The sequence below is a fragment of the Tigriopus californicus genome, chromosome 6, assembly GCF_007210705.1.
Source record: "Tigriopus californicus strain San Diego chromosome 6, Tcal_SD_v2.1, whole genome shotgun sequence".
Lineage (NCBI taxonomy): Eukaryota > Metazoa > Arthropoda > Copepoda > Harpacticoida > Harpacticidae > Tigriopus > Tigriopus californicus.
The window spans coordinates 12,663,666-12,684,058 of record NC_081445.1 but is presented as its reverse complement, the minus strand read 5'-3'; the positions used below and the strand labels follow the sequence as shown (position 1 = coordinate 12,684,058).

The 20,393-nt window shown below is 40.0% G+C and overlaps 3 protein-coding genes across 3 annotated transcripts; 2 read left to right on the top strand and 1 right to left on the bottom strand.

The window, feature by feature from the left end:
- Nucleotides 1-2,236: 2,236 nt before the first annotated feature.
- On the bottom strand, nt 2,237-2,723 carry LOC131881529 (adhesive plaque matrix protein-like). The gene is made up of 2 exons (XM_059228415.1): nt 2,465-2,723; nt 2,237-2,349 (listed from the first exon to the last, which is right to left on the bottom strand). Exons 1-2 carry the CDS (start codon nt 2,721-2,723, stop codon nt 2,237-2,239), a joined length of 372 nt encoding a protein of 123 aa, XP_059084398.1.
- Nucleotides 2,724-14,196: 11,473 nt separating this feature from the next.
- Nucleotides 14,197-15,616, top strand: LOC131882158 (uncharacterized). Its single transcript, XM_059229221.1, has 2 exons — nt 14,197-15,028; nt 15,134-15,616. Exons 1-2 carry the CDS (start codon nt 15,023-15,025, stop codon nt 15,488-15,490), a joined length of 363 nt encoding a protein of 120 aa, XP_059085204.1. The 5' UTR covers nt 14,197-15,022; the 3' UTR covers nt 15,491-15,616.
- Nucleotides 15,617-17,869: 2,253 nt separating this feature from the next.
- Nucleotides 17,870-18,702, top strand: LOC131882118 (adhesive plaque matrix protein-like). The gene is made up of 2 exons (XM_059229173.1): nt 17,870-18,092; nt 18,199-18,702. Exons 1-2 carry the CDS (start codon nt 18,087-18,089, stop codon nt 18,679-18,681), a joined length of 489 nt encoding a protein of 162 aa, XP_059085156.1. The 5' UTR covers nt 17,870-18,086; the 3' UTR covers nt 18,682-18,702.
- Nucleotides 18,703-20,393: the final 1,691 nt, after the last annotated feature.

The window sequence follows — 20,393 nt, the reverse complement described above, 5'->3', positions numbered from 1 at the left end:
TCCTCTAACGTCTGAGAAGAGGCAAAGATAACCTGCCTGGATGAGAAATGTGCCACAAGTTTTTCACCAACTTGGTGGCCTTTCTTTGCACCTTCTCTATACGAAGAATGTCCTCTCTGTTAGGAGGGTTCCATATTTGGGAAGAGAACTCGAGAAAGGGTCGTACATAAATTTTGAACAAATTAATGAACGGATCAGGGTCCCTCGACAAGAAATGCCTCTTTATCATACCCATGACTTTGTTGGCTTTTGATGTGATTCCAATACAGTGGCTACTAAAGTTGAGCCTTTCGTTGAACAAGACCCCTAGATCGACATGACGCGGCTGTCTGTGAAGAGAAATTCCGTAATCTTGTAGTCAAAAATCGAATCAAGAGCTTTACGACCAACAAGCCAAACCATGCATTTCGAGACATTAAAATGCATTTGGTTTCGATAAGCCAATTCACTAACGACATTCAAATCGGCCTGTAGATTGACTCGATCCAAGGGACTCTTGATTTGGCGGAAGATTTTCACGTCGTCAGACTATTTCATTAATTCAGACGCATGTAGAGGTGTGAGGTCGTTTTTTAATTTATGAACATTGGAGCTCACTTAATTGGCACGTACTTGGAAATTGAACAGAAAATATCATTCATCCGACATTTAATTACATGGTATAAACTGGTCAAATTTTTATCATTTTCAACTCCAAAATTATTAGAAAAAAATTAATACGGATTTAAAATAACAAAAAAAATGTTTTTCTTAGTCTAATTGCATGATCGCAAAATAGCTCAAAATAGTCTATATATTGTGACGTAACACTGTAGGCGAAGGGGAGAAATGGGCACCCTGGACCGGAGTGAAGCGAAACAAGGACGATCAGATACACCGGAAGACATGTGAAATAAAGGATACTCCAAGTAATTGTTGGCCTCCTCTCCGGATCCCTTTGTGACCCGCGTCATAAATGACCCCGTTTCCTGTGGCGCTTTCCCAGGGATAAGCAAAACGTGCCCACCCATGGCGCGCCAGCCGTATAAGCTGTTCCATCCACAGTCAAGGGCAAAAGGTCCTGACAAATTGAATTTCCGGGTCAATCATGCACCCAACCATGTGGCACAGTTTGGTTCATACAATCTTTGTAATCTGAGTGCCTTCACAGTGAATTGCCCGCCTTTCATGTTCAAAGTCAACAATAAAAATCCTCCTATATCTCATGGGGGTATAACTGAAATGGAGGTAGCCAACAGAGGACGAGATGACAATATGTTCACGTAGAAAAATGGTTATTTCATGCAGATGTTCACTTCATAGAAGAACATGGGATAGCAAGTGGTTTCAGTAATCATAAAGATACTCCACAATAAAACGATGTAAAAAAATGACGTTGAAAGAAATCTTGCCTACATTTGTGCTATTAATTAGAACTGAAAAATGAGCCTCATAATGCAATTTCGTACTATTTTGCCATTTGCTGTAATCTTTTCAGGAAATGGGACACCACTATTTGCCTTTTCTCACAAAGCAGTTCAGCCACCACCCACAGATCATAGATGCATATACAGATGAAGTTTGTGCTTTTTGGATTCGGCACCACAATTCCCTGACATGAAGACGGCAGAATTCTCAATAGCATCTGGTCACGTTTGCTTGATACATAGGGCATCATGTTCAACATCACAGTCTGGCCGGCGGCATTGCATGATTCTGACCCAAAAGGAGGGTGCATGCCCCTCACGGTGAATTTTAGCACATGCTTGGTTATTGCACTTTGAAAGGTGCATTTGGCAGTAAAGTCGATCGGACAATCACAAAGCAGCAATTGCTTTAAGATGGTACGGGAGCATTTTGGGGTCAAATTTGATGCAAAGTACAACATTTGAAGTGTTTATTTGGCGTCTGCTCAATGGATTTTCATCAAGTTGTGATTGAGAACGTAGCTTAGAATGCCAACAGATCTATTCATTGTGTTTTCAAAAAGAAGTACATTTTTTATAAGTTTTCAGTCAATTGACATTCCAATCAGAGCTACTTTCAATCATGTTTTTCTTTCTTCCAAAAGTTGATCCTTGTGTTGTTTTTACCCAGAAAAATGCAAGTACAAGTCTGGTCATTTGAACAAGCTCCTAGTACATGTTGAGGGCACCGCCATGCACACAGATGATTGATATTCATGGGATAAAGGCTTTGGTCGTTTATTTCATAGAGATAATAGTCTTTGAAATAAATATTGGAGGAGATCAGACTCTTATTCATAAGAAGGCTGGGGATAAGCGGGCTTGTAGGCGGGCTTGTAGGTGGGCTTGTAGGGTTGGTACTTGGGCTCATACTTGGGTTTGTAGGACTCGTACTTGGGCTCTCCTCGTATTGGACATCAGCACCAATAACCGCCATACCCATCAACAGTGTAGGTGACCTTCTGTGTGCGGCCGTCGGGGAGGAGCACGTTGTATCCACCGATTGCGTGTTAGCTTACTCCCCTCACGAGCCTCATTGGCATCAAAGTTCAAACCGGCATATTCATCCTTGACCTCATAGTTGTATTGGTAGGAAGCAGGCTCTTCCTTGTAGGAAGGCTGCTTATAGCTGGGCTCGTAGCTGGGTTTGTAGCTAGGCTGGTATCTGGGCTCATAACGGGGAGCGTTGTCGGCAGCGGCAAGGGTAACAAGGCCAATGGTGGCAATGACGAAGTGGTCAAGCAAAATGAGAATGGACTGAAATACGCTACTTTCCATAGAATATATGTTATCACCCTCTTACTTTCATGTTGTGTTTTGCTGAGTACAGAATGTTAGAAGTAAATGATGATGTCACCTTGGTACATATTTGCTTTGATAGTTGGCAATGCTTTTTCTCTCTTCCAACCTTTTGAGGCAACACCCCAAACCCTCCCTGTTATTCACGTGTTTTTTTGGTCAGAAAGCGTGATTAAGGGTGTTCAGTGTTCGAGCCCCTCCCAAGAAAGGCACGACGCACTTTTGGGCGTCACAAAACCAAAGTCGGACGAGATCAATCCCAAAGTTGTCAAACTTGTTCTTCGTATTCAAAGCCGAGGAATCAACGACCAGTGGAGGTTGTTTGTACTTTATTCCTATTTTGCACGAGGTACAGTTTTGAAACTCAAACTCAATATTCTCATGACTTCTTTGCTCCTGGACATTCCTATGTCCAGAATGCGGAAACTTTTTGTTAACTCGTCATTTACCATTCGCGGTAAAAAGCAGTCCCGACAATCATTTCAGTTTGACCAATCTTTGCGATCTTCCTCCAAAAATGAAATGCCGTGCGCGAGGGTGACTGACCGAAAGAAGTGGGGGAAGTGGTTTTGCTTCTTGATTAGTCTTGGTTGAAAGCGGAAGTATCAAATTGATAAATGCAGTTTGGGATGCCAACGCAATTCGATGACCAAATTATAAAACTACCAATATTGTCGAATTTATCTCCAAGCAGATCAAGTTGGTGATTAATGCTTGTTGCCTCTCCCGAACATCGCCCATGTTTCGGCTCTAATCCCGTTTTTGGTGGTGGAATGTACGTTGAAAGCAAACCATTGTGGCCATTAATTGTTACACCCTCCACGGCTTCTTTTGTGGAGGAAGTTGATGGCCCGGAATGATAACTGTGTTTGTATGCAAGTGTGTCAACTGCAGACCGACTTGGAAAACAAGTTTTAAGCCCCTTTTTCGACATGGAAAATGAGAATCGATGAAAGATGAATGGACTTGACTTGATCCCAACCCATATACCAATGACCGATGAGAAGAGGAGATTAATGTTGGTTGTAAACGGTCGTGTTTCATTGTCTTTTATGGTCAAATGGACATGAAAATAATACCCGTACAAGAAAGAATGCAGTGGCTAAAAGGATGGCAGTACATGAGCAAGGAATAAATTTCAAGTTTGAAATGAAATCATTGTTTTCGATCATTGCAATTGGCAACTTATCAAACCTCAGAACTTTTAGACTTAGTGCATCTGTTGGGCAAGTTTTTGCATTTTGTACGAGGTAAATCGTAAAATTAGTGATTGCTTGAAGTAACCAACTTTGCCAAGGCTTGGTGTATTATTGCTTGAAATATTCGGATTAAGTGTTTTATTCTAAGCTTCTTGGTCTGTGTTTTAGTATATTTTAAGAATGATTTGACATCCTCATTCACCTTCAATTTATTTCATCGTCAAAGATTGAAAAGAGATTGATTAATACATCATCAAAGTGAACCTCACTTAAGGTCTGCACTTTCATTCACGAGAAAGAAAAACTCGAAGAAGGTCAAATATTGGAGACTATTTATTTTATTGTGCGTTTTCATAATGATAGGGGATATGATTCTAAATGATTCTAACGTTGATATGGCGTGTGGTCTGGATGTTAACACTTGGGTAAGTAGATCAGTTTAGCTGTTGAATGTAGGATTAACTTGAGATTTGATTTAAGAGGTGTCAAAGGATCAACACATATACGTTATATCTGACAATTGCTAAAGCGGAGGAAATGGAGGATGAAAGAGCTCGAGAAACAGGGAATATTTTAGGACGTCGTAATGGTACCCGACAACTACCCAGTTTTCTTGATACAAGGTNGCACGTCTTTAGTTCCGCTGAGAAGGTGGGATCCGAACCCTTGAACACTCATTCATTGCTCCTGTCTGCTATAATTTGGGGAGATATATACGTTGATGTTATATTCAAGCTAAAGGTGTGCATCAGTGATTATGAAATGGAATTAATTCGAGAAAAATAGATCCTTCTGTCAAAACTCCCTGAATCTAACTTTTGCTTTAAATTTTAGAGTTTTATTTTGACAAATGATTATTCGATTCTAAATTGGCATACCTTTAGTATTGCTGCTGGTCCATATTTGCTTTGGAGTCATTAATGCTATAGGTCATATTTTAAAAATGTGTTTCTTCATGACCGTTATTATTAGTCAGCTTTTTGTTTTACAATTAAAGAGTGCTCGGTAACCACATCAATCAAAAAGAGCTTGTTCAAATGCCAAAACTTTTAGGATCGTTTTTCTTTGATAAAAAAATACAAGGACCAACTTTGGAAAAAAGACAATGGGAATAGTAGCTGTAATTAACATATAACCCCATTAAACATCTATAACAAGATAGTATTTTTGATAACGTACTTGATAGATTTGTGAGTATTATTAGTTACGTTTTCAATTGAAATTTTATTAAATGTTTTGAGCAGACAGTGTGATATTACCCTTGAATGTTGTATTTTGCATCTCCTTGCGTAGAAAAAAAGGGGAAAAATGTGCTATTACTTTTATTCTAATTGCATGCAATGATTGAATAAAAAAATCGAATTCATAACATCACATCTCATGAAGAACTTTGTTGCAATTCTTCAAACTGTTAGGTTTATTGGTGGTAAACTTTAACCCGTGATAAAATAATATTAATGATAGAAATTAAAAAAAAAAAATAAAATTAAAATTTCAATGTATGTAATGATGTGAACACAAGCATGAACTACATTTTTCTATATCTAATTGCGATATTTCCATTACAAAATATGCTACATTTTCCTCATTATGATTTCAACATTTACGAACGTACCAACACAAAAGCTGTTCTTTATGGTTTTGTCAGATTGACAAACGCCATCAAAGTCTCAAGGTCTACTTATTTAAGCGGACATTTCAAGCAACGTGAGAGATAATCCCCAAATACGTGAAGTCCACATCTTCTTTTCGAGGGCGACGCGAATACCTTGTGTAAAACACACAGAGCAACGGTACTGATAATCCCACTCAAAATGGGTTTTTAACATACGGGAAAAAGATGTCTGACCGGTCCTGAACTTTTCATGTGTGTCTGGTCAAAACTCAAAGCCACCAATGAGGCGCCACTAATGCAATATCTCAGATGGTGGCTGCAATAAACGAGCTGAACTCAGGTTAATTAAGTGAACTTCGAACTCAGGAAGCAGACTATGAGCACAAAATATGTATGACCTTTTGGATACGTGAAAGATGGTCTGGTTTTTTGGCTGGGACAAAAGTGGACATTTTTTCAACTCTTGAAAATTTGAACACAATCCGTCTAACTCTCTTCTGTTCTTATTGAAATGTCCTTAAAACTATTAGGCCCGAAGCTTATTCATTCGGAATGATTCGATCGGAAACAAAGGCATCAGAAAAAATAAATGGTTTTTCCATTAGGGCACCTAATACAAGTTAAATATGATATCTGCCCTTCAAAACAAAGCCGAAAGGCTTGAGGGCAGAACCTCGGGTAAAGCTCAATCACATTTATTCTTATTTTTTTAATGTTCCTGTTTCTTTTATCATTGTCATTTTTATCATGAATATTATTCACTAAAGCAAAAAGGCCCCGAATATAGCAACAACAACAAATATAATTTTGTTGCACATTTTACTCCTGTTTAGAAATAGAACTGCTCAGAAGTGACTATAACAGGATCTCTCTGAGTACGAATTTGTGTTTGGTAAAAATAAGGCGTTTCAAAAAAGCTCGAAGTTCGCACATCTTAAAGTCATAATTTATTCCAATTCGTCAGCATGAGTTTCGAAGGCATTATAAGACGCACCTTTTTGCTTGGGCTTGTACAGTAAAGCAAAGCATTATAAACTTGAAAACCTTTGAGTGGACCCAGGATAAACAGCTCTTTAGGAAGGCTGCTTTTCAAAGTCATGAAAAATAAATAACCCTTTGTGGGGATTTTAACCAAAGTTTTGAAGCATTTTCCCCACCTTTTTGATGTCAGTCCGTTTTGGCCAAGGCTTTTCGATCCTCTTTTTGGCATTGATTCACAAAATACAAAACTCAATGAAAAAGAAATCGTTCAAATCCAGATCTTTCCATGAGCAAATGGCATTTTACGCGTAGGTACTATTTATAATGGTCTAAAAACGTTTCAACATCAAAAGCAATGAGTGTAAAAAAAAACGCCCCATTTGTATGCCATCTCTTAAAAAGGAGACCAGCTTACCTCTCAAACTCTGATTGCTTTTCTTAAATTTTCTTAAATTAATGAAAACTGCATATCACAAGTCTCTTAGGAGCGCCGAGTCAGCCCACCAAAGATTGGAAGTGGAGAACCTGCTCTCTTGATCGGCCTCGTCCAGGATGGCTGGCTTGTACAGACTCGGAAATTCCCGTGAGTCAATTCCTCCTCCACTGTCAACGACTGTTTGCATCAACATTGGAAACAGTAGTGGAGGAGGTCCAGGGCTGCCTAGAAGAACACCATCCCTTTTATAGACCTTCACGGATCCCGAGATGGACGTGGCCTTCAAGAAGATGAAGAGCAAAGCCTCATCAACATCAGGGGTCTCTCCCTTCCAACTTTCACTTCTCCAGACCCAAGCCCAGCCACTCCTCCAAGAACTCTTCAGCTTTGCCTTCCATTCTTCTTTCTTCCCACCCAAGTGGATGGAGTCAGCAATCATCTTCATTCCATAAGAAAGGGCCCAGGGATTTCCAAACAACCATCGACTATCGCCCTGGAGAACCCCTTCTTGAAGATGATATCCACCCTCTTAGCTGCTCCTTCTCTGGATTGGCCGAGCATAGGGATCTCCTTCCCAAGTTCCAATTGGGTTTTCAGAGAAGCCGCTCTACCACCACGGCAGCTACTCTCCTCTTTGAAATTGTGCATTCCAACATCAGCAATAAGAGGAGAGACGTCTACAAGGATCTTGGCTCAAAGATCTACTGAAAATGCAGACCCCACCTGATAATCGTAGCTCCACGAAGGAAAGGCTAGCCAGAAGTCGGGTTTTGTTGAAATTTCTTGCGAACTGGTATGACCAACCAATCTCCTGGACCGATGAAGAAAATATTCACCGTGAAACCTCACTTCAAACAGCCAAAATGACCGTGTCTTGGGCTCTAATATCGAATCCATCCCGCTCCAGTACCTTTCCGTCTTTTGGAAAAAACCGTCCAGCATCACGGTGTGGGACCAAACGCATTGTTCCATGGCAAGAAGACGCCATGATCTTCGTCGACATGAGTGTCAAGATCAGACAGATGGCACTACAAAGTCAATGGTGGAGGACAAGGTCCGTTCCATGACTTTTTGAAGACTTCCTCCGATTCGTCCTTGTTTATGAAAGAGTGGATCTCTAACTAAGCTTGTTCAAGACTTCAGCTAAAATATTTTTGTCAGTTTCCGGAGGAAGGAGAAGCGACTCAGCTGCCCAACCTCCATCGAACAAGACTTTTCTATTTGGCTCATTCTTGAGGACATTGCTTTACAAGAAGCTTTACCGCAGTATCGAAGTCCTGAAGCATTCCCTGATTAAGAAATGGGATGCCATTTAAGAGAACCGTGCGTGCCGTTTGTGCCTCATCAATTACTCATTATAAGAGGCATCGCCAACAAAGGCAGGCATTGTGAAATGTTAATAAATAAAAAAAAATATGTTTTTGACATTCCTCTTATGAATGTGTCGAAATAAAAAGAAGACATGGTTGTTTAGATCACCAACATCTAAAACTGTGTTTAGAACATCATATTTATTCGCTCCATGCTGTATATTCTTGGAATTTTAAAAATGTTAGTGAAATGATGTCTGTTTTTCTTCAAGGCTAGTTGCTACTTTCTTTTTTATCCACTATGTCCACTTTTGTCTACTCCTGTTCATGTTTTTTCCATTTTGTCACTTTCGTCCACTTTTGGGTATTTTTGTCCACTTGGTATCCAAAAATCCAAAAGTCACGCTAGTTCTCCAAATTTGCACACCCCCCGCCCCCCGCAGCCCAAGATGAGATATAAAAAAGTTTGAAAAAGGCACTTTAGAAATTTTCTTTTGGATAAATCTTTCAGCTATATGGGCAAAGGTTTTCAAGCCTGTTGTTATTTTGCTTTCTAAAATAAAACGATCAGTGTCACGTAAATTTTCTGAAAGAATTTGTTGTCTAAGCTTTAAATATTTGGACAGGGTGGGACAAAGTATCATAAAAGATAAAATGGCCACCCTGCAACGACAGATTCCCGCCAGGATTGACCGCAATAATTTTGCATTTGTTGGTATGCTAAAGCATCACATAAAGATTAGAATTTTAGTAAAGTCGCTTGTTATTCGTCGCAGTTCATTCAAAAAGGCAATTTTGAAAAGTCAAATATGAGTTCTTTCCTCAATAGCCTTACATTTCAAAGAGAACAAGTGCTGCGCGAATGGAGCCCATGTCCCTCTTTTCAACTGGTTACATTTCTGCATCATCCATTTTCCAAATGCACGGAGGTAACAATACTGATAAAGTTTTTGTGGCAAATGTCAAGACTTCTAAAATGACGATTTTTTCGTTGTTTTTTGAAAACAAAAGGAAGCATTTTGTAAAAAAATGCATCTTGGATTTTAAAGCTCAAATTAGAATGTTCATGCCAATCAAAAACCTAACGAATGAGATAATACTTTCAAAACCTAAAATCAAATAGATTTTGGGAGTAACCTTAGTTAACGTTTCCAACTAAAAATTTTATACAAAACCGTTTAGCAAAACGCTAAAGATATCTCGCTTTCACAAGATTGCATTTTCATCAAATTTGAATTACAAAATGGCTTCCCGATTATATCTTAAAGCATTCCCAAGAAATATAATCAGGCAATTTATTTGTCGAAATATAAATGAACATATTTGAACTTTTTGAAGCAGGTAGAAAAACTCGATTATAATTTGCAATATATCTTAAAACTTGCTTAAAGCTAATAATTTCACAATTGTGATACCATAGCTTGTCAATCGCAACTTTAATCAAGTTTATCTTGAATTTTGACAAAAGTCATATTAACGTTGAGAATGAAAACATCACTAGTATGTAGAAATTAGTTTAATTGCAAAAAGTGACAATTTGGAAAATTAAACTGTCAACAGGCATCGTCCAAATATTTTAACAACATGATAAGGTAGTGTATGCTTTTGGCACTTAAGTGGAAATAAAACGAAATTTTATATCTTTCGTAAGTTTTTGGGGGTGACATTTTTGCTACTTTTCGATTTAAAGAAATCTTAAAGAAAATGGACAAATATTATAAATGTCCTGTTTTATTGAACGAGACAAAACTATGGCTTGGGAAATAAAATGGGAAAATGTACAATGAGGGCCGCAAGACCACTCAAGGTGGCAGTGAGTAGCGTGAATTCACATGCACTGGTTTTGTATTTCCCATACAACGGTATTAAACTGTAAGTGAATTGTGCTAATACAGTACCTCAATAGCATAGGCTAAATAGGGAATAAGAATTTCGTCATTTGCTTAAGAAGTGACGGCCTGGAATCTGTTTCAAGAATCTGACCAAGAACTCGCCCAGATATTATTGACAAAGTTACAAGCTCTTAATTCATGAAACTTATTAATGTATTCAATACAAAGACATAGGGACATTCAAGCCCAATAACAACGATCTCTTTAGTGAAAAAGAGAACAATGCAAAGTGTTACAAAAAGCAATAGTTCGAATTATACTTGCAATTTTGTGCAATGAAGATTATGTGGGTGTAAAAAAATATAAGTGAAATCAATGGCCAAATAAAGTTGAGCCAACGGCCAATGCGATCAACGTTTCATAAATTTTGGGTCAATTCTTGCCAGTCCTACCCACGCAATGAGTGGTAGATTATGAAAAGGCAGCATTAATGTAACTATTTAAGAGACCCTTTATTTGCCGCTGACATGTGTGCGTATGTGTACAAGTTTGTGAATAAAAGTGTCAAATATGACAACCCAGTGTTCAGTTTTGAAAGTTCAAACACTACACGCGAACCGCCCTTGAATAAAAGGTCGCAGACGGTGTTTGGAACTGAACCGAGAACCTGTTTTTTTGGCAAAAACTAAGGGTATTGGGGTTTTTCAATCTAGCCTTTGCAAACTGGATTAAACAGTTCTAAAAGCCCTTTTTGGTGTATTTGTTATTTGCAAACACTATAAAAAAGAACGCAAAAAACTCTGACGGACTTTTGCAATTTCGTTTGGCATTTTAAGTTTAGATTATAAAAAATGCAAATATTGTGTTTGATAAAACCTAAAACATTTTTCAGGAGTCAACTATGAGCCAGTAAGCTCGCTATTTTAGGTGGCCATAAGCACACACTTGGAGACCGACCAATCCATGTAAAATAGGGAAAAGCCTTGAACCTTGGCATATGGGCAGCTCAGTTGCCCAAGGCACATCTAATGCCTGATTCGCCTTTCGCAAATAACGGCATCAATATGTCCTATCTCCGCGAGGTCATGTGGTACAGCTTGAATTTGGCTTCTTTTGGGACAAGCTCATGGATGCTTTGAAGACCGTACAATATCTGATACCCATCCGTACCTTCTTGAACACTGTACAAACCAACTTTTTTATCTCTCCCAATACGAGAGGCTCCTTCATTCTTTTGATGTTTCCATAGTGAATATTTGGACTTAAGGTAAATAGAAAATTTATTTCAGACACTTGATCATGAATTGATAATGTCGGCAATCATAATCTTTGAGTTGCATCTTAAATGTATACAAACAATTTCATGATTATGGTAATTTTAATAGGTTTCTGGGTAGGCAAAAGCTTGCTGTTTTCAGACCTGGGGCAAATCAAAAAGAACATGACAAAAGATAGTCAATAATGTTACAGAGGCCGCTACAACACATACGTTTATTGTTTATTGTGGATACCACTCAAATCACCATGGGTGAGTATAAAGAGTAATTGGTTTGTTATTCAATATTAGGTAAAAATGTGTAAAAGAAGATGAGGAAATAAGAAGAGGAAACAAGCAGAGTAACAAGCTTCTTTCACGCAGTCACTAGCTGTCATCTGTTATTCTCTTAAGGCACAATTTCGCAAAACTCGTAGGTTCCTAAATTGTTCTAGAGCATAAAGAGAGAGAGTTTCCAGATTGGAATACTCCGACAAAGAAAGAACTTTCCTTCTAGGGCGAGTCCAAAGGGTGGCCGTTTGCGGGTATAAAGGACCTTTCAGCTCTTCTTTGTTTTTGGCGACTCCATCATCCTCAGATGGTCGAGAAACGCGAGGCATCAATTTCTTTCAAAATGATCATCACAGCCATTCAAGATCCTTCACATTGAGTCGCATCAAAGCGATGCGTCGGGTATCCAAGCCAACCATATCAAGATGCCGCAGCCGGATTGGAAGTAACCCTTAGATTTTGTACAGAGAAATCTGCGTAAACCCTTCTCTGAACGCGATTCAATGAGGCGAAATGTCTTTTTTCATGCCCCGCAGGGATTCCAAATCTGAGAGCCAGGAAACTCTAAACGAGGCCTGCATAGTGGATAAAGAAGACGGGTGAGAAGCCTAGGTCCTTAGTTTGTAAATTTCCGGCGTAGTGTTTCCCAACAAAAGACAAAACCCCTCCCTACCCCTTCGCCCCCCCCCCCCTCAACCCTGCCCCCGCAAAATCCCTGAAAAAAAAAAAAAAGGCCCAAACAATGGGGGAATCCGAAAACTTGAGCTCACAATCAACGGTCACTCCAAGGTCCTTGGTGTCTTACGAACAACACTGCATGACGGTATATTGTCATTTGGTAAAGTAAAGGAACATTAGCTTTGCCAAAAGCGCATCACCTTTGTCTTGGAAGCATTGATAGCATGGAGTTATCATTTGCCAACACATAAAACTCATCATATCCGCTTTGTAGGGCCAAATGATCAACTCTCGTTTGATGATTCGGCTTAACTTATTGTATCATCTGCAAAATTTAATGACAGACGTCCTGAATCGTTATTAACCCTTAGATCTCCCACGAAAAATTGTAAATAGAGAAGAGGGCCAAGCACACTCCCTTGAGGGACACCCAGCATAATTGGACCAAGGTGAGTGCCATACCATTAGAATGACCCCTTTGACTTCGTCCAAGAGCCAATCCTTAAATCCAAGCTCCGAACCAACGCCACCCAAGCCCCAGCCTATTGAAGTTTTTTGCATTAGAAAGTTTCATGGTTCACGCGATCAAAGGCATGAGACAGGTCTAAGTTAGACGGTGTCTACCGCCCAGCCCATTATCCATTGCCGCTGAAAACTTGTTCATGTGGTTCTAAAGATTTGTTAGGCAAGATCGCCCTGATCTAAATCCGTGCTGAGCACTTTCCAAGCATGCTCGATTTTGCTCAAGATAGTCGGTGATGTATCTTTTTATGAGTCGTTTCCAATGATTTTGCAGCACAGATGAAGTGAAGTGAAAATTGGCGATCAATTCTTGATAACACGAGTATCGCCTCCTTTGAAAGGGGATACATTGGCCATTTTCCATTCACGTGGAACGAATCCCACATGTCATAGACTTATTGTATAGCAGAGTCAGGGTCTTGCAACCGCTCCACCAAGCCTTTTCCAAGACCACCATAGGAATACCATCCGGCCCCAGCAGACGGTGACCCTTTGTCTCACAATGGTTCGAAGCACATCGGCGTTTTTTGAAAGAAAGACGTGAGTTGGAAGACATACAAAAATGAAATTTGAAAGGCTTGTAGGAAATCATATCGGTCGAATTGAATAAGAAAGAAAGAGACCAAGAAAAGATATAGAAAGAAAAACATGAAAAATAGAGCAAAACATATGTTTTATAGTGTTAATTTGTTATGTGTTACTAAAAATGTGAAAGACTTCAGGAATGGGAGGAAATTTACCTTTTTGCAAACCTGGTGAACTCAAAATGGAGCCAAGTGGGCGAGGCAATATTCGCTGAACAATCGACTTGTACAGTTTTAGCGTCTTGATGTTAGCTTCTGACTTACACGATCGATATATCCAAATAGATAACGGTAGGCAGTGGCGGTCCACACATTCGAAAAGTTCTTACCCCACCTTCAACTGTGATATGCTCATCGAACTTTCCATTATGTTTGGAGGACTACACCTAGAATCTTTCATAGTGAGACCTACCTCATATCTTTACCTCCATTATCTACGAGTGGAGTATTTAAAGGAGTTGACCCAAATGTCATTGAGCGGAATTTCATTCCGTTCAGGGCCATATTACTCTCAGTTACCCAAGGAGTGATTCGATTTAAGTCGCTTTGCCAAAGGCTACTGGAATCTTGCCATTCTACCAGAACTATACAATAATTTTTAAGAAAAAACATTGAAACTTGGATTCAAACGCATTTTAGTTCAATCCCACGTATAAGCCCAAGTACCAACCCTCCAAGCCCACCAACAAGCCTTTAAAGACTCGTCTTGAAAAGTTGTGACCAACAACCCTGCCAGATATTAAAAAATTCAATCAATCCTCTATTTGAAATATTCCAAATCAAGGAAGACAAACTTAAATTGTAGGAATGAAAAAAAAACTGCATTGCTCTAAAGTAAAAAAAATGACATCTAAATTTCTTAGGAAGGTTTCAGTCTGAATGGAAATCCTCAAGTTTGTGAGGAAAAACCATGAAACAAGCAAATGCACTCAATGAAAGAATTTGTGCGGATCCATTCCATTAAAATTTGATTTGAAGGAGGAGAACAGGTATGAATCGACTTTTTGAGATATTTTTGGGTGTCCCAATCTGATGATAATTCCATGATGTTGGTGGTGCTACTTGACGTTCATTGTGTTCATGGTTTGATGTGAAACCTCACAATTAGTCCCCATTAACTATGCTAGCTTTAGATTGATTATGGAGGTAGATAGAGAAGATCTGAAACTTGGGCAAGGTCCACAAAATGGTGCCTGGCGGAAGAAGGAGGAGACCACGTTCAGGTCCTCCTTGACCATGATGTCATGTTGATCATCTCCATAATGAGCAATGAGCATTTCATCTTAAGTGACCCCAACACTCAGTTGCCAATCCATGTGCGTACTTTTTTCACAGTCCGAGACAATTGCTACACTAAAACGAAATCCTGAAGCAGTTTCCTCCCCAAGCTTGATCAAGCTTGATCAGTGAGTGAGTACAAGAAGTATCAAACTGTCCTCTTCCGTTCAGAATAAGGGCCTGCCTGCCCGCCTGCCTGTTAGAGCGCCCAGAAAGATCCTCCCAAGTTGAGCACTATAAATGGGATGGACAAAATGAGAGGAGCATCAGTTGATCATTCTCAACCAATCCAACAACATGAAGGTACAAATTACGACTTATGCCAACAACCAATCACAATGACAATTGATCAATCAATCAATGCATAATTAACAGTCTCTCTTCATCTCTCCTTTTCTTTGTTCATAGACCTTCATTGCCACCCTTGGCCTTGTTGCCCTTGCCGCCGCCGACAACGCTCCCCGTTATGAGCCCAGATACCAGCCTAGCTACAAACCCAGCTACGAGCCCAGCTACAAGCAGCCTTCCTACAAGGAAGAGCCCGCTTCCTACCAATACAACTATGAGGTCAAGGATGAATATGCCGGTTTGAACTTTGATGCCAATGAGGCTCGTGAGGGATACAACACCAATGGTGGATACAACGTGCTCCTCCCCGACGGCCGCACACAGAGGTCACCTACACTGTTGATGGGTATGGCGGTTATGTGGCTGATGTCCAATACGAGGGAGAGCCAAGTACGAGTCCTACAAACCCAAGTATGAGCCCAAGTACCAACCCTACAAGCCCACCTACAAGCCCGCCTACAAGCCCGCTTATCCCCAGCCTTCTTATGAATAAGAGTCTGATCTCCTCCAATATTTTATTCAAAGACTATTTATCTCTATGAAATAAAAACAAAGCCTTTATCCCCATGAATATCAATCATCTGTGTGCATGGAGGTGCCCTCAACATGTACTAGGAGCTTGTTCAAAATGACCAGACTTGTACTTGCATTTTTCTGGGTAAAAACAACACAAGGATCAACTTTTGGAAGAAGAAAAAACATGATTGAAAGTAGCTCTGATTGGAATGTCAATTGACTGAAAACTTATAAAAATGTACTTCTTTTGAAAACACAATGATAAGATGCTGTTGGCATTCTTAGCTACGTTCTCAATCACAACTTGATGAAAATCCATTAGCAGACGCCAAAATAAACACTTCAAAGTTGTACTTTGCATCAAATTTGCCCCAAAATGCTCCCGTCACATCTTAAAGCAATTGCTGCTTTGTGATTGTCCGATCGACTTTACTGCCAAATGCACCTTTCAAAGTGCAATAACCAAGCATGTGCTAAAATTCACCGTGAGGGGCATGCACCCTCCTTTTGGGGTCAGAATCATGCAATGCCGCCGGCCAGACTGTGATGTTGAACATGATGCCCTATGTATCAAGCAAACGTGACCAGATGCTATTGAGAAATTCTGCCGTCTTCATGTCAGGGAATTGTGGTGCCGAATCCAAAAAGCACAAAAAGTCATTCTTTATGTATATGCATCTATGATCTGTGGGTGGTGGCTGAACTGCTTTGTGAGAAAAGGCAAAATGGCAAAATAGTACGAAATTGCATTATGGGGTCCATTTTTCATTCTAATTAATAGCACAAATGTAGGCAAGATTTTCTTCAACGTCATTTTTTTACATCGTTTTATTGTGGAGTATCTTTATGATTACTGAAACCACTTGCTATCCCATGTTCTTCTATGAAGTGAACATCTGCATAAATAAACCATTTTTCTACGTGAACATATTGTCATCTCGTCCTCTGTTGGCTACCTCCATTTCAGTTATACCCCCATGAGATATAGGAGGATTTTATTGTTGACTTTGAACATGAAAGGCGGGCAATTCACTGTGAAGGCACTCAGATTACAAAGATTGTATTGAACCAAACTGCGCCACATGGTTGGTACAAGATTATGTTTACCAAAGGCCGTGACATGGGTGCAATAAGATTGCCTTTCTGAAAATTGAATCTAAAATTTCCACTCCATTTGACTAGCTAGCTAGGAGCCTGCTCAACTCAAGTGAATGTTTTCATTGACAATCTTGTTTTGGTTCTTTTTTACTCTTCTGTTGCGACGGAAGCAAAGACATCAAGCCAGCCAAAAATGACAAAAGTGACAAAAGGTGACAAAACAATGACCAAAAAATGTCAAAAAAAATGACGAAAAAGTGACAAAATGTGACAGAAGTGCAAATCGCCAATCAAACAGTGCACAAATCTTTCCTCCACAAGGCCTCTTTTCTACTGATTGATAACATTTGGGAGGGCTTATTTCTATGCTAAGTGTGCCAAGCAGCCAAACCCAAGATTCAAAATTCAGACCTACTTCATTGGTTGCGATTTTTCGTTTTTGCCACCTACCTACCTACTGTGAGAAAGCACGCAACAAGACAAATACGTGATGCAACTTGTTTTTGAAGCCTTTAAAGACGTCGTCTTGAAAAGTTGTGAACAAAAAACCTGCCAGACATTCAAACAATCAATCAATCCTCTATTTGGAATATTTCAAATCAAGGAAGACAAACTTAAATGTAGGAATGAAAAAAAAACTGCATTGCTCTAAAGTAAAAAAAATGACATCTAAATTTCTTAGGAAGGTTTCAGTCTGAATGGAAATCCTCAAGTTTGTGAGGAAAAACCATGAAACAAGCAAATGCACTCAATGAAAGAATTTGTGCGGATCCATTCCATTAACAATTTGATTTGAAGTAGGAGAACAGGTATGAATCGACTTTTTGAGATATTTTTGGGTGTCCCAATCTGATGATTAATTCCATGATGTTGGTGGTGCTACTTGACGTTCATTGTGTTCATGGTTTGATGTGAAACCTCACAATTAGTCCCCATTAACTATGCTAGCTTTAGATTGATTATGGAGGTAGATAAGAGAAGATCTGAAACTTGGGCAAGGTCCACAAAATGGTGCCTGGCGGAAGAAGGAGGAGACCACGTTCAGGCCCTCCTTGACCATGATGTCATGTTGATCATCTCCATAATGGAGCAATGAGCATTTCATCTTAAGTGACCCCAACACTCAGTTGCCAATCCATGTGCGTCTTTTTCACAGTCCGAGACAATTGCTACACTAAAACGAAATCCTGAAGCAGTTTCCTCCCCAAGCTTGATCAAGCTTGATCAGTGAGTGAGTACAAGAAGTATCAAACTGTTCCTCTTCCGTTCAGAATAAGGGCCTGTCTGCCCGCCTGCCTGTTAGAGCGCCCAAGAAAGATCCCTCCCAAGTTGAGCACTATAAATGGGATGGACAAAATGAGAGGAGCATCAGTTGATCATTCTCAACCAATCCAACAACATGAAGGTACAAATTACGAACTTATGCCAACCAACCAATCACCAATGACAATTGATCAATCAATCAATGCATAATTAACAGTCTCTCTTCATCTCTCCTTTTCTGTTCATAGACCTTCATTGCCACCCTTGGCCTTGTTGCCCTTGCCGCCGCCGACAACGCTCCCCGTTATGAGCCCAGATACCAGCCTAGCTACAAACCCAGCTACGAGCCCAGCTACAAGCAGCCTTCCTACAAGGAAGAGCCCGCTTCCTACCAATACAACTATGAGGTCAAGGATGAATATGCCGGTTTGAACTTTGATGCCAATGAGGCTCGTGAGGGATACAACACCAATGGTGGATACAACGTGCTCCTCCCCGACGGCCGCACACAGAAGGTCACCTACACTGTTGATGGGTATGGCGGTTATGTGGCTGATGTCCAATACGAGGGAGAGCCCAAGTACGAGTCCTACAAACCCAAGTATGAGCCAAGTACCAACCCTACAAGCCCACCTACAAGCCCGCCTACAAGCCCGCTTATCCCCAGCCTTCTTATGAATAAGAGTCTGATCTCCTCCAATATTTATTTCAAAGACTATTTATCTCTATGAAATAAACGACCAAAGCCTTTATCCCCATGAATATCAATCACTTGTGTGCATGGCAGTGCCCTCAACATGTACTAGGAGCTTGTTCAAATGACCAGACTTGTACTTGCATTTTTCTGGGTAAAAACAACACAAGGATCAACTTTTGGAAGAAGAAAAAAACTGATTGAAAGTAGCTCTGATTGGAATGTCAATTGACTGAAAACTTATAAAAAATGTACTTCTTTTGAAAACACAATGAATAGATGCTGTTGGCATTCTTAGCTACGTTCTCAATCACAACTTGATGAAAATCCATTGAGCAGACGCCAAAATAGAACACTTCAAATGTTGTACTTTGCATCAAATTTGACCCCAAAATGCTCCCGTCACATCTTAAAGCAATTGCTGCTTTGTGATTGTCCGATCGACTTTACTGCCAAATGCACCTTAAGAAAGGGCCCAGGGATATTCCAAACAACCATCGGACTATCGCCCTGGAGAACCCCTTCTTGAAGATGATATCCACCCTCTTAGCTGCTCCCTTCTCTGGATTGGCCGAGCATAGGTATCTCCTTCCCAAGTTCCAATTGGGTTTTCAGAGAAGCCGCTCTACCACCACGGCAGCTACTCTCCTCTTTGAAATTGTGCATTCCAACATCAGCAATAAGAGGAGAGGACGTCTACAAGGATCTTGGGCTCAAGATCTACTGAAAATGCAGACCCCACCTGATAATCGTAGCTTCCACGAAGGAAAGGCTAGCCAGAAGTCGGGTTTTGTTGAAATTCTTGCGAACTGGTATGACCAACCCAATCTCTTGGACCGATGAGAAAATATTCACCGTGAAACCTCACTTCAACAGCCAAAATGACCGTGTCTTGGGCTCTAATATCGAATCCATCCCGCTCCAGTACCTTTCCGTCTTTTGGAAACAAACCGTCCAGCATCACGGTGTGGACCAACGCATTGTTCCATGGCAAGAAGACGCCCATGATCTTCGTCGACATGAGTGTCAAGATCAACAGATGGCACTACAAGTCAATGGTGGAGGACAAGGTCGTTCCATGACTTTTGAAGACTTTCTCCGATTCGTCCTTGTTTATGAAGATGGATCTCTAACTAAGCTTGTTCAAGACTTCAGCTAAAATATTTTTGTCAGTTTCCGGAGGAAGGAGAAGCGACCTCCCAGCTGCCCAACCTCCATCGAACAGACTTTTCTATTTGGCTCATTCTTGAGGACATTGCTTACAAGAAGCTTTACCGCAGTATCGAAGTCCTGAAGCATTCCCTGATTAAGAAATGGGATGCCATTTAAGAGAAAACCGTGCGTGCCGTTTGTGCCTCCATCATTACTCATTATAAGAAGGCCATCGCCAACAAAGGCAGGCATTGTGAAAATGTATAAAATAAAAAAAAAATATGTTTTTGACATCCTCTATGAATGTGTCGAAATAAAAAGAAGACATGGTTGTTAGATCACCAAACATCTAAAACTGTGTTAGAACTCATATTTATCGCTCATGCTGTATATCTTGGAATTTAAAAATGTTAGTGAAATGATGTCTGTTTTCTTCAAAGGCTAGTTGCTACTTCTTTTTTATCCACTATGTCCACTTTTGTCTACTCCTGTTCATGTTTTTTCCATTTTTGTCACTTTCGTCCACTTTTGGGTATTTTTGTCCACTTGGTATCCAAAATCCAAAAGTCACGCTAGTTCTCCAAATTGCACCCCCCC

Coding starts and splice junctions, on each gene's coding strand:
- LOC131881529 (XM_059228415.1), bottom strand. CDS start 2,723: ATGGAAAGTAGCGTATTTCAGTCCATTCTCATTTTGCTTGACCACTTC. Junction 2,350..2,464: donor CAATGAGGCTCGTGAGGGGA/GTAAGCTAACAC, acceptor GTCCAATACGAG/GAGAGCCCAAGTACGAGTCC.